Source organism: Acanthochromis polyacanthus, chromosome 21, assembly GCF_021347895.1.
Source record: "Acanthochromis polyacanthus isolate Apoly-LR-REF ecotype Palm Island chromosome 21, KAUST_Apoly_ChrSc, whole genome shotgun sequence".
NCBI classification, from domain to species: Eukaryota; Metazoa; Chordata; class Actinopteri; family Pomacentridae; genus Acanthochromis; species Acanthochromis polyacanthus.
Window position 1 is genome coordinate 3401885 of NC_067133.1, and position 18176 is coordinate 3420060.

At 38.0% G+C, this 18176-nt stretch overlaps 2 protein-coding genes and 1 non-coding gene across 3 annotated transcripts; all 3 read left to right on the forward strand.

Moving 5' to 3' along the window:
* Window positions 1-1884: 1884 nt before the first annotated feature.
* kri1 (KRI1 homolog) lies at window positions 1885-11351 on the forward strand. Its single transcript, XM_051940905.1, has 18 exons — window positions 1885-2092; window positions 2219-2295; window positions 2603-2705; window positions 2786-2885; window positions 4360-4414; window positions 4507-4556; window positions 4632-4746; window positions 4836-4913; window positions 5012-5121; window positions 5203-5431; window positions 5541-5711; window positions 7022-7097; window positions 7218-7330; window positions 7451-7610; window positions 7725-7855; window positions 10231-10295; window positions 10379-10474; window positions 10566-11351. Exons 1-18 carry the CDS (start codon window positions 2008-2010, stop codon window positions 11068-11070), a joined length of 2319 nt encoding a protein of 772 aa, XP_051796865.1. The 5' UTR covers window positions 1885-2007; the 3' UTR covers window positions 11071-11351.
* On the forward strand, window positions 10066-10164 carry LOC127531737 (Z30 small nucleolar RNA). The gene has a single exon (XR_007938830.1). It is a non-coding gene; the product is annotated as a Z30 small nucleolar RNA (small nucleolar RNA).
* Window positions 11352-11946: 595 nt separating the features above from the next.
* Window positions 11947-16949, forward strand: spc24 (SPC24 component of NDC80 kinetochore complex). Its single transcript, XM_022190674.2, has 6 exons — window positions 11947-12039; window positions 13842-14011; window positions 14450-14594; window positions 14692-14796; window positions 15513-15589; window positions 16719-16949. Exons 2-6 carry the CDS (start codon window positions 13852-13854, stop codon window positions 16823-16825), a joined length of 594 nt encoding a protein of 197 aa, XP_022046366.1. The 5' UTR covers window positions 11947-12039; window positions 13842-13851; the 3' UTR covers window positions 16826-16949.
* The last annotated feature ends 1227 nt before the right edge of the window (window positions 16950-18176 follow it).

Genomic DNA, 18176 nt, shown 5'->3' on the forward strand with positions numbered 1-18176 from the left:
AATTTGCTCTTGAGGTACAGTTGTTTCAACCGTACATTATCTGCTTGTAAATCGAACTTCATGTGATATAAACTTTTTAATGCACCTATAACCTATTCATTCTGCTATACAGGAGTGTCCAGATGTTAGAATAATAATGACAATTGCAAGTTTTCTGGACTCTAAACACCCCGTAACCGTCAACACTGACTCACGCAGAGCTGTGTGTGGGTTCTGTGAATCACCATTAGTTTTGTAAGTGAAGTGTTAATTCTGAAGCAAAAACAAACAGATTCACTTTACTCATCGGCAGTGTTATTTATCTTTTGTGGGATGTGTTATTTATACAGTGGTAGAGAGTTTTACCACCAATCTGTGCCAGTTTTATTCGGATTTTGGAGGTCATCGGATGTACTTTTTAGGATATTATATATATATATATATATATATATATATATATATATAGATAGATAGATAGATAGATATGTGTCATATTTGAATGATTTGAACTTGATATGAATGTTGTATGAGCTCCCTGATAATAAATATATATATATATCTATAAAAAGAAAGAAAAACAAACACAAATACTTCAGTAAACTCTGTGTAGTCTGACTTCAAAAATAAACAGATAAATAAATGAATACAAAATAAATGATAAATAAATATACATAAAATAAAAGCAATATATGGAAATGTGATATGTTTAAAAACAAAACACGTTTTTCACCATAATGAAAGCAGTTGAAATTGAAGGCGATACAAGCATTTTAATAATTAGTTAATTGATTGAAAAAAAGTCTAAATCCTCTGATTCTTGCTTCTTAAATGTGTTTGTTTAATGCTTTCTTTCCTCTTGTATGACGGTAAACTGAATATCTGTGGGTTGTGGACAAAACAAAACATTTAAAGACGTCATCGTGAGCTATTTACATTTTATAGGCCAAGCAACAGTGAAAACAATCATTAGTTGCAGCAGTATTTACAAAGTTTCGTAAAAGATAAAGCAAAAGCACAATACACACAGGGCAAGATAACCACAAGAAGGCAAACATAACAAGGCAAAATTAATGTCAAATCAATATAAAGTGAAAACAAAATGACAACAGAGGCAAAAGGCAAATTGTCATGTCAAAACTAATTAAAACACATGAAATAATACAAGTAACAGAAACCTTAATAAGCAATAGAAAGACAATACAGAAAAGCAAAAGATTTTAAAAATCCAAAAATAATGATACAATAGAGTTACAAATGTAAAAAGTAACATTTGTGACTTGAAAAACAGTAGAATTTACAGCAGGTTATAATTTAATGAGAAAATTAATCCCGGTGTCTTTTTTTAAAAATGGAAATCTTTATTTAGAATCAAAGGAAATACAGAGTCAGGATGTAACAAAGCATATGAGAAGAACAAAAATAATTTCAATCAGCATAAATTGAAATGCCTATATATATATATATATATATATATATATATATATATATATAAATTTTATATATATATATATATATATAAATTTTATATATATATATATATACACACACACACACACACACACACACACACACATAAAAATAAAATGCATAATAGCGCATATAAGGCACATGGTATAAGGTTTGTTTTCTTATTATTTTGAGGCTTCAGGAAATAATTTCTTAAAATACAGAAGTGTCCTTTCACATTTCTTATTTGTCATTAGCTCTAAGGTGTCAATATAAAAGTTTAATTCTACAACAAATACTTTAAAGTTTGGTAGGGACTTTGAAAACTTCATTTTGTGGATGTGAAACTGACCCATTAGGGTCATAAGATTTATTATAAAGCAAAATGTTTTGTCTTTGATTAATCCCGGTGTCATGTCGCCCTCTGCAGGACAAGTGACGTCATGTCGGGGCTGTAAACCGGAAACCACGTGGTTCATCAGTGAACATGCGCCTCCAGCAGCAGGGATTATTTCTGTACTCACTGTAAACCTGTGATATATAGACAACACAAAGCGGCTTATTTCAGTAAAAAAAAATAACATGTCGGGAAAGTCGGAACTGAAAATCAACTCTCAGTTCGCGCAGAAATATGACAAATACCGACAGAAAGAGGAGCTGCAGAGACGTAAGTGTTGCTGTTAGCTAGCATCATGCTAACTAGCCAACGTGGGAAAGTGTAGCTGGCTGGAACAGTGTTGTTTTTGTTTCTTTTCTTTGCGATTTGTGAGTATATTGTGTTTTCTTTGTGCAGTGAAGGACCGATACGGAGACCGAGCTGATGACAGTGACTCGGAGTCTTCTGAGTCCAGCTCTGATGACAGCGAAGTGGTTAGTGTCTCCTGTTTCCACATCACAACACAGTTATCAGTGACATGGTGTGTTAAATGGTAAAATGGTTGTATTTATATAGCACTTTTATCCATCACATTCACCCATTCACACACTGATGGCGGAAGCTGCCATGCACTCACCAGGAGCAATTAGGGGTTCGGTGTCTTGCTCAGGGACACCTCGACATGAGTTCGACGGGCCGAGGATCGAACCGGCAATCTTCCAGTTACAAGACGGCCACTCTACCCACTGATCCAAAGCTATGCCTGGTGTCTGATCTGTCCTTTATTTCACCACCTCTCAGGAATTGGACCCTGAAGTTGAGAGGGATTTTTACAGGACATTGTCACTGTTGAAGAAGAAAGACCCCAAGATCTATGAGAAAGATGCCAAGTTCTACTCAGAAGGTGAGTGTGAAGTCTGATCACTCATAGTTTTGGTCATCTTTTTTTGTAATAATAAAGTGGTTCTAATGTGTTGTTTTCAGAAGCGTCTACCAGTGATGCAAAGCCTTCAACCTCAAAGAAAGCAGTAAAGCCCATGTATCTGAAGGACTATGAACGTAAAGTCATACTGGAAAAGGAAGGGTGAGTGACTGTGTGTTTGACAGCTGTTGTAAAGTATCTTTATAAATAAAAAGGAACAACTACTGATCACTTGTTATTGACAGGGCAGGCAAACCCAGTTCTTTGATATAAAAAAACTGTCTGAGAAGACAATGCTTGCAGTCAGTAATTTCTTTTAAATCACTTCTGAAAACCCACATTTACAGACTTGCTTTTATGTGAGGTTTACTTTTTACTTTACATAGTTTTAGTGTTCTATTCTATTCTGTGTCCTGTTTATTTTAGATGTTCTCTCTTATTTTATTTTACTTTTAGCTGCCTGGTTCTTTGGTGTGATGTCATCTCTCTGAGTTTTTAATTCTCTGATATTTTTAATTTCTAACTTACCCTTCATCTTATTCTTTAAATTTTGAACTGCTTATTTCCTTTGTTTGTTTTGATTGCTAATCTAGCTAATTTTTCTTTTAATTTACTATAATTTTTAATATTTACTTTAATTGACTGCCCTGATTTGTTTCCTTTATCTTGTTTGATTGTCTGTGTTGCAAGTTTTAACTGTCAAAGCACTTTGGGAACACTTTTCTTAAGGGTACTATATAACTAAAGGTAGTATTTTTGTTATTATTAAGGTAATGGTGTTGTCCCATAACTATGTCCAGTGGTAAATCCGCAACTAAAGCTTTGAGTGGAACTGGCTGCCCATGAATACCATCCCTTTACTCTCACTGGGTTTAAACTGCACTGTCAGTGGTTTAACAAACTCATACTGTCCTCCTGGTGTAACAGTCCTGCTTTTGATGGTGTCTCATGTCGTAATGCACCATCACTTGTTTCAGTAAATATTGAACTTAAGCTTGCTTTTAAAAAATAATATTGCAAATCAGATTGTGATATCTGTCTGTAAAGTTTCAGTTAGATGTTTTCCATAAAATGTTCAGCCATATTATTAATACTTATAGAAGTAGCAGAAATTGTCATTTTCTTAGGCCTTGAGCCAGATTGAAAAAAAAAAAAAATAGTTTAGATAGACGACACAAAGTGATCTCAGTTGTTTATTTGCAAATGTAATGTCAAGTATTTTTGCATGGAAGATTGTTCTGAAAGTGGACGATAATTGTTTATTTTGCTGCTAAATTTATGAAGAGCAAGAACATACCCAGTATGAAGCTAAGATTGAAAGTGTGACTGATATATCCATTGATTTCGACATGTAAATAAAAACAAGGATCTATTCCATTCAGTTCAATTCAAATCCGTTTTATTTATAAAGCACCAGTTCACAACAAAAGCTCTCTGAAATCCAAAGATTTGATTGGTTTATGTGCTCTTTTGTGACAGTGGGAAGAAAGAGCTCTCTTTTAACAGAAAGCAAACTCCAAAAGAACTATTCAGAGGGTATAAATGGTATATTATGAAGGGTGGAACAGCTGATGTAAACTGCACTGAGAAATAAAGATGAGGCTCTATGCTGAGCAATTTAGCTTTTATTTTACAGCAAATATGAAGATGATGATGACAGTGATGACGAGGAAGCTGCCAGGAGAAGAGAGGTAAAAAAAAAAAGACGTTACCAAAGAATTATTTCCTTTTAGAAATCACTGGTACCATCTGCTTTATTATTCACTTTTGTTTTCCTTTAAAGAGAGCAGCCTCTCCGAGCTACATGCAGGAGCAGAAGGAGCTGAAAGAAAGGTAAGATGAGACGTTCTGCAGGTGTCATTCAGACGCACCAGTAAACTTTTTATGGAAATCAGAATCTCTGTGCAGCTTCCGGAAGTTCATCCAGGACAGTGATGATGATGATGATGATGCTGCTGACGAAGGAGGTGAGGGAGGAGGAACTCAGCTGCTGACCAGGAGGATCAAAACACAGGAAGAGAAGGTTAGAAACTGCTACCAGCTGCTCCTCATGTAGAAACAGATGTACAAAGTTTTACAGGTTGAACTGAACTCGTCTGTGTGTGTTTGCAGGATAAAGAGGAGGCAGATTATGTGGACTGGCTGAAAGGTCAGGCTGAGCTGGAGGGTCCAGAGGAGGTGAAGGACATGGTGAGTGAATATTCAGATGGGAGGAAGTACTGGAAATTAATTGTGGTTGAAAGAAAAAACTGTGTTGATAATGAGATTGATTTGTGCTGCCGAGACAGAAATACTTGAAAGACTACTGGAATGACCCAGAGCTGGATGAGAAGGAGTGTTTCCTGAGAGACTATGTGCTGAACAAAGGCTACCTGGATGAAGACGAGGATGATGAACGGTAAGTTGCTGAAGAAGTAAAAGAAAGTGGAGCGTTCATGTCGTTCCTGCTTTGACAACGACATGTTCTGGATGCTTTCAGGATCCCAACCTACGACGAGGTGGTCCAGGATGACGTGGAGGATTCTGAGGAGGAGGGGGAGTCCTTCTTGGAGCGTCAGGAAGACTTTGAGAGAAGCTACAACTTCCGCTTCGAAGAACCCGACTCTCAGCAGGTCAAGACGTATCCCCGCAACATCGCGACGTCTGTACGCTCAAAGGATGACCGCAGAAAACGCAAAAGGGAGGAAATAAAAGAAAGGAAGGAAAAGGTGCGCGTGGTGTTTAAAAGAGTTTAACCAAGCCAAACTTATATAAATCACAAACATATTTTCTGCTTCCTTCATTCTTTGACTTCATATGAACCTCTGACCATTTCAGGAGAAAGAGCAGAAGCAGGAGCAGCTGAAGCAGTTGAAGAACCTGAAGAGAAATGAGATCATGGAGAAGCTGAAGATGCTCCAGGAGCTGACCGGCAACGAGCAGCTCGCTTTTAGTCAAGCTGACTTGGAGGGAGACTTTGATCCAAAACAACACGACCAGCTAATGCAGGTCAGTATAAACAGACCTTTTTATGAAAACACTGAAACGTACAACCACACACAATCAGGATTTTTGTGCAATTTGCCCTTGGTGTGATTTCTTGATTGAATAACAGCTGAACCCTTCCCAAACAGTCGCAGCTTTCAAACTCAAGTCCCGGCTTAGAAACCCTCGTTACAACAGAGAGCTGCACCACAAAGCAAGTTTAGGCTTTCTTTGTGTCAGCCGGCTCAACGAAACCTAAAACTCCAGTCAGTGATTGTCTATTATCAAGAAAGGGTGTGTAGACGTCCTCTATCTTGAAATGTGTCAGTTTGTCCATAAGCCTCTTCCACTGTGTCAAAGATCATCCATTTCTTCCATTTAATAATAAACACATTTCCCCTGAATCCAAGCAGATAAGTCACATTAAAATAGAATAATATCTCCTATAATTTTCTCTGCAGTAGATGGTTTTGTATTATGCCAGTTCCAAGGTATTGTTTATCCCAGAATGTCATTATTTCTAACATGCAGATTTTCACAATAAGGGTAGTTTCTGATCGGTTTAAAACTGTGTGTGTGCTTTGTCTCTCTAATCTCTCATATACACCATCAGATTTGTTGTGAATCAGTTTGTTTACTCTTTATATTAGCTTTAGTTACGTAGCAGACCAGACTTTAGCATCCATCTTCCGCCATATCCTTGAATTTGTTGCGGTGTGTTGTGTTTAACACGTTTAGTCGCTCTCCCATTGTTATTGCAATTTATCTCACTCACATTAATGGACCAAGTAAAGGATTTGCTAACAATGCTAATTGCTCTTTTATATTTGTTTGCCGTGGTCATCAGCTGGTGAGGATGCTGAATGTTTTGAATGTGAACCAGACATCAGCTAGACACACTAACAGTAGCTTTATCAGCTGGCGTGTTACAGCTGATAATATCTGCTGTCGTCATGCCACTTTGCTAAGAACATGAAAAATAAACATCTAGAAATGAGAAGTTTGCTTTTGTGTAGCTCTGTCTGAAATTAAAAATCCAGTCTTTCACAAATTACTGCTGCTTTCAGGGAGAAATCTGCCTCATTCATCACTATAACCTGCATATGTGCCACACCAGAACACAGCTTGACACACATACCAACAGTATCTGAGGGGAGACGGAGCTCCACAAGCTGTCAGCTGTTATCTGATTGGCTGTTGTTGTTCTCCAGCTGCATTGCATTGGGTTGATTACTTCGCGTGCAGCTGCCTCCCATCTGAGAAACCCTGCATTTAGACCAGCAGAAAACAAGCTGTAGTCATAGTTAAACTAACCGGTGGTTTGTGTTTGGCAGAAATATTTTGGAGATGAGTACTACGGAGAAGAGGAAGAAGAGAAGCCTCAGTTTGAGGACGATGATGAACTGGAGGGTAAGCTGATGCAGTATTGGATGTTTTATTTAAATGCAGAAGTGATGCAGTTGTCCTCATGGGATTCAGATTCCTACAAAGCAACAGTAATTATAATGTAAATGTTTTGGTTTGTTCCAGAGCACTGGAATTGGGACACTTGGACAGGAGAGGGGCGAGAGGAGGAGGAGTACGGTGAGGAGGAAGAGGAGTATGAGGCCGATGAGCCTCACTGCGACGATGAAAACTTCATTGTGAGCAAACTAAGTTTTAACCAAATCACTTCATTCTCTCCCAGAGGTCAACTGGATGGTATTTATGTTTCATTTTATTCTGATTTAATCGTTCTCTTTCTGTAAATTCTGCTTCTGTAGATGGATGCAGACTTTGACCCCAGCCAGCAGACTGCCTCCAAGAAGAAGAAAAAGGAGAGGAAGAAGATGAAGAAAGAGGACATGCCACAGATGGGCAAAAAGAGGAAGAAGTCTCACTTTGCAGAGGTCATCACTAAAAACAAGCCTGTATTTGATCCTCGTAAGTGCCAGCGAACATTCTGCGAGTGAAACCTGAGTGTCCTGACTGATGGGTTGTAGTTATTGACTACCAGACTGTTTTCTGTTTTTTTTTTTTTTTTTTTTTCCCCCCCAGAGGAGAAGAGCTTTGAGCAGTACCTGGATGAGTACTACAAGCTGGACTTTGAGGACATCATCGATGATCTTCCATGCAGGTTCCGCTACAGGCAGGTTCTGGCCAACGACTTCGGTCTGACCACTGATGAGGTGAGAAGTGGAGCTCTTTCTGCTCCAAATAACTGATGGTTCACTGAGACATGAAACTTTTTAGCTGTTGGGACGTCACCTGTCAGGCTTTTCATTCACACATGATGCATGTTTATAGTATTGGCTATATAAAATGTCTCAACCTGAGTAAAGTCATGTTTAGTGTGAGTTGGCTAAAAAGGCTGGTTTACAACCTTCGTCTTCTTGTTCTTCGTCTTCTTGTTCTTCGTCTTCTTGTTCTTCGTCTTCTTGTTCTTCGTCTTCTTGTTCTTCGTCTTCTTGTTCTTCGTCTTCTTGTTCTTCGTCTTCTTGTTCTTCGTCTTCTTGTTCTTCGTCTTCTTGTTCTTCGTCTTCTTGTTCTTCGTCTTCTTGTTCTTCGTCTTCTTGTTCTTCGTCTTCTTGTTCTTCGTCTTCTTGTTCTTCGTCTTCTTGTTCTTCGTCTTCTTGTTCTTCGTCTTCTTGTTCTTCGTCTTCTTGTTCTTCGTCTTCTTGTTCTTCGTCTTCTTGTTCTTCGTCTTCTTCTTGATGGCTTACATGTTCACCTGAAGCTAATACAGAACGTCCTCAGTTTATGGCGTCCTCGACTTAAGTCTTTTCGCTGTTACGTCGGAAATGATTACGGGCCGGTCCTCGGTTTAATGTACATCATTGTTTCAGAACTGTTTCAGTGAAACTAGTTGATGAATACTGTATGTACGGTAGTCACACGGCACTGTAAGCTTATATTTGCCGTCAAATTGGATTATACTACATTCGCTAACATCATGGCTTCCAAGCGCAAGTCGGACTTGCAGTTCACATTTTCATCAGTATTTTCCTACCGAGTTGTTTCAGTGTGAGGTAATGACTGTTTGTTACTGTAGTTGTATAAATAATGTAAACTGATCAATGTTGTGATGCACAAACGGCTTTGTTTACATTTTCACTGGAGTTCTGACTTGCAGTGAAAACTTGCATCACACTGTATCAACGGAACGCCGACGTAAATTGAGAACCCTCTGTATTTATTTGCGGTTTTACTGTTGGTATCCAACAGAGCAGCACACTGTGGGGAAAAATGTCCCAAATATTTTTTTTCTTTTGGATCTGGTGCTTTAGAATATATAGTGAGCTACATTAATGCTCCAGATGTTTCACATCACTATATATTTTTTTAAATCAAGTCTTTATCATGATTTGATGTTGTTCAAATATCTATAATAGGTGCAATAAATTATTTAAATAGCCAAAATGGGCCCAGCTCAGGTAGATTTGCTAGTCACAAGCTTGTTTTTAAATTTTAAATCTGTAGCAAATGACGCTAGTGTTGCTAATGTATTATTTGTCTAGATGTAGCCCCACACAGACCACATCAGTATGTTGTGAAATACAACATGGAATGTGTATTTCTTTTAAAACTTTAGGAAATGTAGTTTTTTCAAAATTGTAGAAACAAAACCTTTTCATGTTCGGCTTGGAAAACAAATAGAAAACACTGCAGCTTTTCACACCCCTAACATATCGCTTTTTTTTTTTTTTTTTCCCCTTTTGAGCTTTCAAATTAAGATTATTAAAGCAGTGCTTTTTTTTTTTTTTTTTTTTTAGTAATTTTGACTTGGTACCTTAATTTTACCTCCATAGTTTTTAATCAAACAATAAAAACTCAATTCTTAAACACTGCTTTGTAATTTATTTTTTTAGGAGTCATCTACAATGGTGAAAAATTTTCTGACACCCCATATATTTGTGAAATGTTGCTTTAAGAGTCACTCTTAGGGCTTCAAGTATAATTTCTTTTAGTACAGTCACAGCCATAATACTAGACAAATCCTGAAAAAAAGCCATTAAACTTAAAATTGTTTCCATAAAAATAAGAAATTTTGAGTAGTGGGTCATTTTGGTACAATTTAGTTTTTCTTGTAAATAAAAAAAAATATATAATTTGTATTTGTCTAATGCAGCCACACCTTTTGAAACAAAAGATTTTCCCACAAATTTCATGATTTTTGAGATTGTGTAAAATTTTAAAGGTGTCCAAACCTTTTTCCACCACTGTATTTTCCATAAAAGCATGTTATAAAAGTCCTAATTTGTAATTAAGTATTTTGACCTATTTTATTTTTAAGCTTGCTAAGTCCCGAGTTGCTCAGCTGTGATTGGACTGTTGCTGTGTGGTGAATTAATCGGCCTGAACTGTTAATTCTGATAAACGGATGCAGGCTGACTGGATGCTGCTGTGATGAGCTTTGTGGTGACTGATCTGGTATTGCTTCCCTCCGGGGACTGCTCTGACCAGGGAATGATCTCCGCTTAATCTTCTCTCTGAGCAGACCACACAGCGATCAGATGAAGCATCAATGAATGTAGTTTTTCTGACCGACTGCTTCTTCCCACAGATTTTAAACGCTAACGACAATGAACTGAACCGCTGGTCCTCTCTGAAGAAGACGTGCATGTTCAGGTATCTGCTCTTAAAGTGGCTCAAGTGTTGTTTCTGTTTGTCTAAAGCTGTTCTATTACACGTATTCTCTTTTATTGTTTCAGGTCTGAGAAAGAAGAGATGAGTGATTTAAGGAACTACAAAATAAAAGCACAGAATGAAAGGAAGAAGAAAGAAATCCTGAGTTCTGTTTATTCTGAGTGAGTGAGGCAAAGCACACTATTTTTAACAGAGGTATCACTGCTGTGTCAATGTGACAATTTGTCGTTTTTTTTTTTTTTAAACCCACAGAGAAGCTAAAGACCTGACAGAGGCTAAAACCAAGGTGGGGAAGAAGCGAAGGGATCGTCTGAAGAATGCTGAGAAGCAAGGCAGAGAAGACGACGACGAAGTCTCCACGATGGAGTCTGCAGAAGAGACACTTGGCCAATCTCTTCAGGAAGCAGAAGATGACATGGAGGAAAAGGGCGAGGAGTTCCTGATTCCAAAGAAAAAGATAAAACGGGACGAGGAACCCGAGATTACTACAGAGGAGGCAGCAGATCAGCCGGATGAAGTGAGAAACAGGACTGAAAGGCCAAAATGGTCAAAGAGGAAGCCCAAGCGTTCACAAGGTGGAAGCGCCGGGGTGAAAATAGGCGGCCGGGAGTTCAGCAGACAGAGACTGAAGGCTTACGGTCTGAACCCCAAGAGACTGTACTTCAGACAGCTGGGCAGACAGAAACGAAAAGCACAGGAGAAGAAGGAAAAGCAGGAAAAACAAGGAGTGATGGCACCTGTCACTGATCCACACTGATTACTGTCAACAGTACAGTAGTTTTTTGATGGTCCAAGAGTTGTATTGAATGAATTGTTCACTCTTGTCCTCATTAACTTTTTGATTAAAAACAAAAGAATTTGATATTTTTGAATATTGGTTGCAGTTTGCTTTTAGTAGCCCTTGTGTAGTTGACCAGACAAAGCAACCATGTTTGTATGGCACATTTCAAAGTACAAATTGTGACCTAAACTGAGGGCAGAGTTTGATATTGTGACATTTCTGACAGTTTATACAATAAAGATGCTTATATTCCCACATTGAAACAATACTTTGTATTTTTCTTCAAAGTATTTCAGAATATGACCTTTAACCCTCCTAGGGTCATTTTGACTCCAAATACAGTCTTTTGCCTTTGTATATTTTTGTGTAAACAAGGTTGAAATAAAATATAAAACAGTACAATACCTTATAACGCATAAATAATAAATGTCATCAAATGTGTTACCATGACCATATATGTAGCCTACAGTCCAAGGACACAAGCCTAAAGCTTATTTAGAAACCCTCCAGCTGAGGGAACAAATGATCTGAGGTATGTTTCATTTGGCCCTCTTAGGGAAAGACTTAAATGTGCAAAATTATCAGAAGATAATTCCTTGCACAGAGGGCAGTCACTGTACAGCATTATTGCAGTGAAAGGAATGACTGTCATCTCAAACTGAGAAAGTCACAGGGGAGGGAAGAAAATGAAATGTCCATTATGCTGAGCAGTTTGTGAGAGAGTCCAAGAATGTTACAGTAGGGTAATTTCACTTAGAAGCTGAAAGGATTATTCAATTTGTTAAGGATTGTTCCAGTAATGGGGATAAATAACGTCAGACGCATGGCTCCAGCAGTGGGCGGTAAGAACACAAGCAGCTGCTCAAAGTCCGCCAACCACCACCGAAGAAGAAAAGAAGCGGCGGGCTCCGGTCCTGGATTTGAATCACGGAAGAGAACATCCCGGTAAGTGTTTTCTTCCTCAATGTGACCAAAACCTGCTTTATTTCTCCTATAAACTGTTCTTACTAGCCAAATATTGACTCAAAAATGTTGCTTCCGTCTATTTTTGTGTCTCTGTTCCATTTTACTACACAATAACTCGCCACTTAGCTAACGTTTAGCTACAGCTCGATGTAAACAACGTCAGTAAAAACACACCCAGGTTTTTCGCCACTTTAGCTAATGTGGGTCTTATCTATCTATATTTGACTGTTCATTGAAACATTTAGCAACAAGGCGAATGTTGAAAACTAATACTCAATTTCTTAAATATGCTGGTCAAGTACAGTTTTTAAGTAACGGGGAGGTCTTTACTAAAACTATTAATCTCAACAAACCAAACGATTAGATAAATGAAAAAAGTTTCTAGTTTGTCCTATTTCACTTGATATTATAAAACGAATATATTACAGGAACTTTGCTTATTATAGCATATTGTTACACTGTTACTACAATAAAAGAGCAGGCTCTTAATGGTTGTAATATTGGAGTATTCTGCTTCAGGATTCAATCTTGCAAGTTGTCATCCTGTTTTGTTTTAAGCATTTTCTGTTTATTCTGTTTTTTTGGTTGTTGCCTTTCTTATACTATGTACAGCATTTTAGGTTGTTTTGAGACGTGGTGGTGGGGGGGAAATCTGACTTACTAGCTGTTGTTGCAGCTTAACTAGCTTTCATAACCTCTCAGTCAGCTTTCAATGGAAAACACAAAGTCACATGCTAATATTTTGTTGGACCACCCTTTGCTTTGATTACGCCGTGCATTCGCTGTGGCATCATTTCGATAAGCTTCTGGACTAACATGGCATTTATTCCTGTCCAGAGATCCATTCATTTTTCCCCAACATCTTACACTGATGATTCGAGAGTGGGACCGCTGCACAAAGTCTTCTCCAGAACATCCCAAAGATTCTCAATGGAGCTGAGGTCTGGACTCTGTGGAGGACAATCCATCTCATGCTCCCTGATCCACTCATTCTCAAACTGAGCCCCATGAATCCTGACATCGTTATCTTGGAACATGTCCATGCCATCAGGGAAGAAAAACTCCACTGATGGAAAGACCTGGTCTCATTCTTTGGGAACATAACGTTGCTGAACCTGACCAACACCAGATCATAACCCCAACCCCCACAGGCTGATAGTCACTAGTCATGATGAGTTCATCACTTCATCTGCCTCTGTTCTTACCCTGATGCCCCCATCACTTTGGAACAGGGTAAATCTGGACTCATCAGACCACATGACCTTCTTCCATTGCTCCAGAGTCCAATCTTTATGCCCCTTAGCAAACTGAAGCCTTTTTTCTGATTAGACTCACTGATCAGTGGTTTTCTTACAGCTACACAGCTGTTTAGTCCCAATCCCTGGAGTTCTCTTGGCATTTTGCATGTGGAAATGCTCTTACTTTCACGATTGAACATTGCCCGAAGTTGTACTATTGTACATTTCTTTAACCAGTTTTTGCAGTTTCAGCAGAGATTTTTCTTTGCTTGATGCAGGTCAATAATTTGACCCTTCTGAGACAGATTAACATCCTTTCCATGACCACAGGATATGTCTTCCAACATGGTTGTTTAAGAAATGAGAAGCTCCTCACTGCATCAGCTAGGGTTAAATAAGTTGTTGCAGCTGAAACGTATTCACCCATGGGAGGCTCTTACCTATTTGCTTAATTAAATCCAGGTGGTGACCTTTTTTGGCCAGGCAGTGTTTATTAATCTCACATCAGCCTCATTTCAGTCTTTTGTGCTTCTTAACCTCCAGTATCACCACAATGGCTCAAGGTCAGAAAGACATGGAGGAGATGGGGGAGGCGTTCGTGACCTTCATCAACAGCAGTCAACTTGACCCGCTGAGACGAGTCAAAGACGAGCGTCAGGCCCTCAGAGATCGGCAGGTGGAGACAGCAAAGGTTGTGACACAGATATTAAAAGGTAAGTAGTGAGATACTGAATTGTCAGTGTTCTTTAATATCCGGTGCATCACTGCCACATAAAAATGAAGTGGAGAATGAGCAGTATGTGAAGTTTTGTGTAATCAGTCATTATATTCAGCTTCTATCCACACATTTTCTACAGTATGCAGTACTTAGAATAGAATATAAAGTCTTTTAGTAGTCTCACAAGGGGAAATTTGCAACATCACAGCAGCAAAGTGACAATAAGAAAGCAAGAAACACAACTATAAATTAAAGAGGTGAAGTATACTCACTTTATATATGATATAAATAAGAAAAAACAGAGGAACACAAGGATACTAGGAACACAAATTTAAGAATATTAACATGAATGAATTGCACTTGGGTTTATTGCACATGACAGCTGGCTAACTTCAGACCTAGTCACTGTAATCTTATCTTCTTTCACCTTCAGATGTGGCTCAGATTGAGGAGAGTGTCGGCCAGAGGCTGCTGGACATGGAGGAGGAGAAGAAGCAGAAGGACAAGGAGCTGGAGAACTTGGAGGAGCAGCTGAGGCAGTGCTCAGCCAAAAGCCAGATCACCGACTCAGAGCTACAGTATCTTTTATAAGTGGAACAAGTTGGTGTCCTTTTTATAAATCCTGCTGTGCTGCATTTGTCCTCTGTTTTGTTAGTCTCCTTAACCGGTGTCCAGGTTTCTCCAGAGAGAGCTGGAGAGTCTGAGGCATGCTGAGCACGAGCTCACAACTTTTCAAAATGAAGTGGATGAAGTCACCACTGAGGTCATTCCTTCAGCTGTGTGAGTGTTGGATCATCTGTGATCACTTTTTCACTACTTTCTGGAAAATCCTGACTTTAATTTATGCTGAAACATCAACTTCAGCTTTATTATTTGTCCCTTGGAGTTCGATTTGTTACACAGCGTACAGCTTAGCTTAAACAAGTGTTCACAATAAACAAACGATAAAAAACAAATGATTGTTTTCCAGCCTCTGTTTCAGGCTAATCTGTGGCTGCCTTCTAAGTTAGCTGATAGCTGTTAGCATAGCCTTTGCCACTGTGAGAGGTGCTAATTTCCTTTTTTGTAGCAACAGCTTGTATTTGTTGTTCAAGTTTTGCAGCCTCTGCTTGAGACATTTCTGAAACAACAGAGTGACGGCAGACAGAGAGATCATCAGACCTGAAGTAGCGCATTTAATCGATCAATAATCAGACATTAAAAATACAGATAACGATAATCGGGAAAATGCCAAATATCGGCCACAATAACTAGCCAGGCTGATAATCTGTCCATCTCTTATCCAGAGCAAGTATTAGGTAGCTAGTGATTTGATTTGTGAGGTGTTTAAGGCCAAATACAATAACTTTAAATTTAAAAGTAGAAAGTTACGGGTCACAGGAGCCTTCACGTCTTGAAGACATGCTTGAAGTTTGGGTAGCTACATGCAATTAGGAGTTACATGTAGATTAAAGCATTTCCTGATGTTTGTTTTAAATAAAATCTTCTGTCAACAGATATGTGGCCCGGTTGTACTACCTGATAACCAAGATCAAGTGGGAATACGATACACCGCCCAACGTCTTAAAAGGAGGTACGGTTTTACTTACTGTTGTTTGTGTTGTTAATTTGTAGAGATGGGATATTGCAAAAAAAAAAAAAAAAAGATGCTTCGGTAGCAGGTTGATGGTAGTGTTCTGGAAGTGTAACCGCACGTATTTTTCTGTGGTACCTGAAGCATTGTTGGTCCAACACCACAAGAACTTGTTGTGCCGGGACTTCTGGGAAAAAAATAAAGCATCAATAGTCACATGTGGAGATGTTTAGTTTTCAGACAAATTTTAGACGGCTAAAGTCAGAGCGCAAACGGTGCCGCACAGCGTGAACGGAAGGACGGGAGAACACCACAGACTTACTGAAGTAGCTCCAAGACAGACATCTGGTTCTGATGCTTAGGGTGAGACAGTTTTAGTTGATTCTTTATAATGGCAACATATTTTTGAAATCAAGCCCCACACACACAACGTTCAGCAAGGCTAATGTTGTTTAACGTAGCAATAGCTCGTAATTTGAGCTGGGTGGTACTCATAGCATCGTAGCATTAGAAAGTTCATTTCAGCTCGGCGTGTCAAAAAGTAACTTTCTACGTGTGTGTTAGGATAGTGAATGAGCAGAACTGTTCAAACAGAAGTTTATGTTGACATGAAAGGATGGCCAGTATGTTTTTTTTTGTTGCTGTTTTTTCAGGGCTGATGCTGATTATTTGTGGAATCACAGGAGTGCCAAAATCAAAGATAAATCTGTTAAAAGATAAGAAAATAAATGTGTAAATTTGAAGAGGAATTAATAAAAATAAGATAAATCTGTTAAAAATAAGGAAATGTGTAAATATAAAGAGGAATACATAAAAGTAAAAAAAAATCTGTTAAAGAATAAGGGGAAAAATTTAAATATTAAAAGGAATAAATAAAAAATAAATCTGTTAAAAAATAAGGAAATAGCTGTGTAAATGTAAAGGGAATTAATTTTTTAAAATAAATTAAAAAAAATGTTCTGAATGTTCTTAAAGAAATATTTTTTTAACATTTCTTTTTTCCACCAAAAAATGTTCAGAAATTTCCCGAAAATGTGGAAGTTTTCACTTTGAAAACATATATTTTTTCCACATATTCAAACTTTAAAACGGGTTAATGTGGCTTCAAGTTTGGTTTCTTCCCTTGCAGTCCATTATGGTGCAGACCTGGCAACCCCCATCAACATCGACACGTCTACGAGATCTCGCTGTGACGTCAGCGACCAGCTGTGGGACTTCGTCAGCACTGATTGGTAGATGACAGAAGGACGTGTTGTCAGAAACGTAGTGTACATTATTCCTGTTTTTCTGCGGATGTGCTTTTAGTATTTCTATTATTATATGCAACATTCATACTGTTATTAAATTTAAATGTTTCAGATCTTTGGTTCAGTTGTTTTTCTTTAAGGTGTTTCAGCAGCATAGGTGGATTTATGTGAAGATTTTGTGGGACTGTGGAGGCAATCAGTCACTAGGTGTCGCTGTAGAGCTAATTATCACTGGAGCATGTTTTCCTATAATGACACAAACGAGATGAGACATTGCTGGCAGTTTTTGTATAGTTTTTGCTGAGAGACATGAAAACAAAAGTAACAATCCGCTGAAAGATTGAGATGTAGGCGGGTTTGTCGACTCATTTGCTGTAATTTAGTTCAGTGGTTCCCATGATTTTTGCGTCTGTCAGCACCACCGGTACCATTTCAAATTAGTTCTCATGTACTGATCTGAAACAGGGTGTTTTAACATGACTTATTTTATTAATGTAGATTCCTCTGCGGTTTATTGGCATAAAATTGTACTATCAGTGTTTAGTTTTTGCCTTTCTTTGTAGAGAACATTTTAAACCTAACCATCCGGTTAGCTAACTGTTTTATATGTTTATCAATTAGCATTTAATCTGTTTGCTGCTCTAACAATTACAGCTACTTGTCTTTACACCTGCAACCTGTGGTGACACTGTTTAATCTGCATTTTCATCAACTGAATTCAAATTAGTCAAATCAAAATTGCTACATTTCAGTTAACCCTCCTGTTGTCCTCATTTACAGACACCAAAAAATATTGTTTCCTTGTGTGAAAAAATCCCAAAATTTAGGTGAAAAAATTCCCCAAATTTCTGAAAATTTGCAAAACCTTCAGGAAGAAAATTCCAATAATTCCTTAAAAATTTCCCTTAAAAGTTTTTTTTTAAATCCTCCAAATTTGGCGAGAAAATTCTTATAAATATTTTCAAAACATGAGTAAAAATCTTCCAAAAAATTGCTAAAAATATCTAAAGTGATGACATATATATCAGTAAAACTTCTATTTTCTTTAAGAACATTCACATAAAAATCAACCAAAATCCAGTGAATTTCGCCGGATTTTGGCTGATTTTTTTTTAACATTTCTTTTTTTCCACCAAAAAATGTTCAAAGATTTCCCACAAATGTTGAAAATGTGGACATCAGAAGTTTCACTGTGAAAATCTATACTTTCCCCCCACATTTTCAAACTTTAAACCGGGTCAATTTTGACTTTGACGACACGAGGGTTAATTGAGGTTTTCCTGTGCTACAAGGGTGACTGGTTTAGGCACTGAAGCATGACTGTTTCTGTCTGTACTCAT

What these genes read in the sequence shown, in the direction of transcription:
- kri1 (XM_051940905.1), top strand. Translation starts at nt 2,008, where the DNA reads ATGTCGGGAAAGTCGGAACTGAAAATCAACTCTCAGTTCGCGCAGAAA. An exon ending in GAAAGAGGAGCTGCAGAGAC is followed by an intron (nt 2,093 to 2,218) that starts GTAAGTGTTGCT and finishes TTCTTTGTGCAG; the next exon opens with TGAAGGACCGATACGGAGAC. An exon ending in GCGACGATGAAAACTTCATT is followed by an intron (nt 7,331 to 7,450) that starts GTGAGCAAACTA and finishes CTGCTTCTGTAG; the next exon opens with ATGGATGCAGACTTTGACCC.
- spc24 (XM_022190674.2), top strand. Translation starts at nt 13,852, where the DNA reads ATGGCTCAAGGTCAGAAAGACATGGAGGAGATGGGGGAGGCGTTCGTG. An exon ending in TGTGACACAGATATTAAAAG is followed by an intron (nt 14,012 to 14,449) that starts GTAAGTAGTGAG and finishes TTTCACCTTCAG; the next exon opens with ATGTGGCTCAGATTGAGGAG. An exon ending in ATCACCGACTCAGAGCTACA is followed by an intron (nt 14,595 to 14,691) that starts GTATCTTTTATA and finishes ACCGGTGTCCAG; the next exon opens with GTTTCTCCAGAGAGAGCTGG.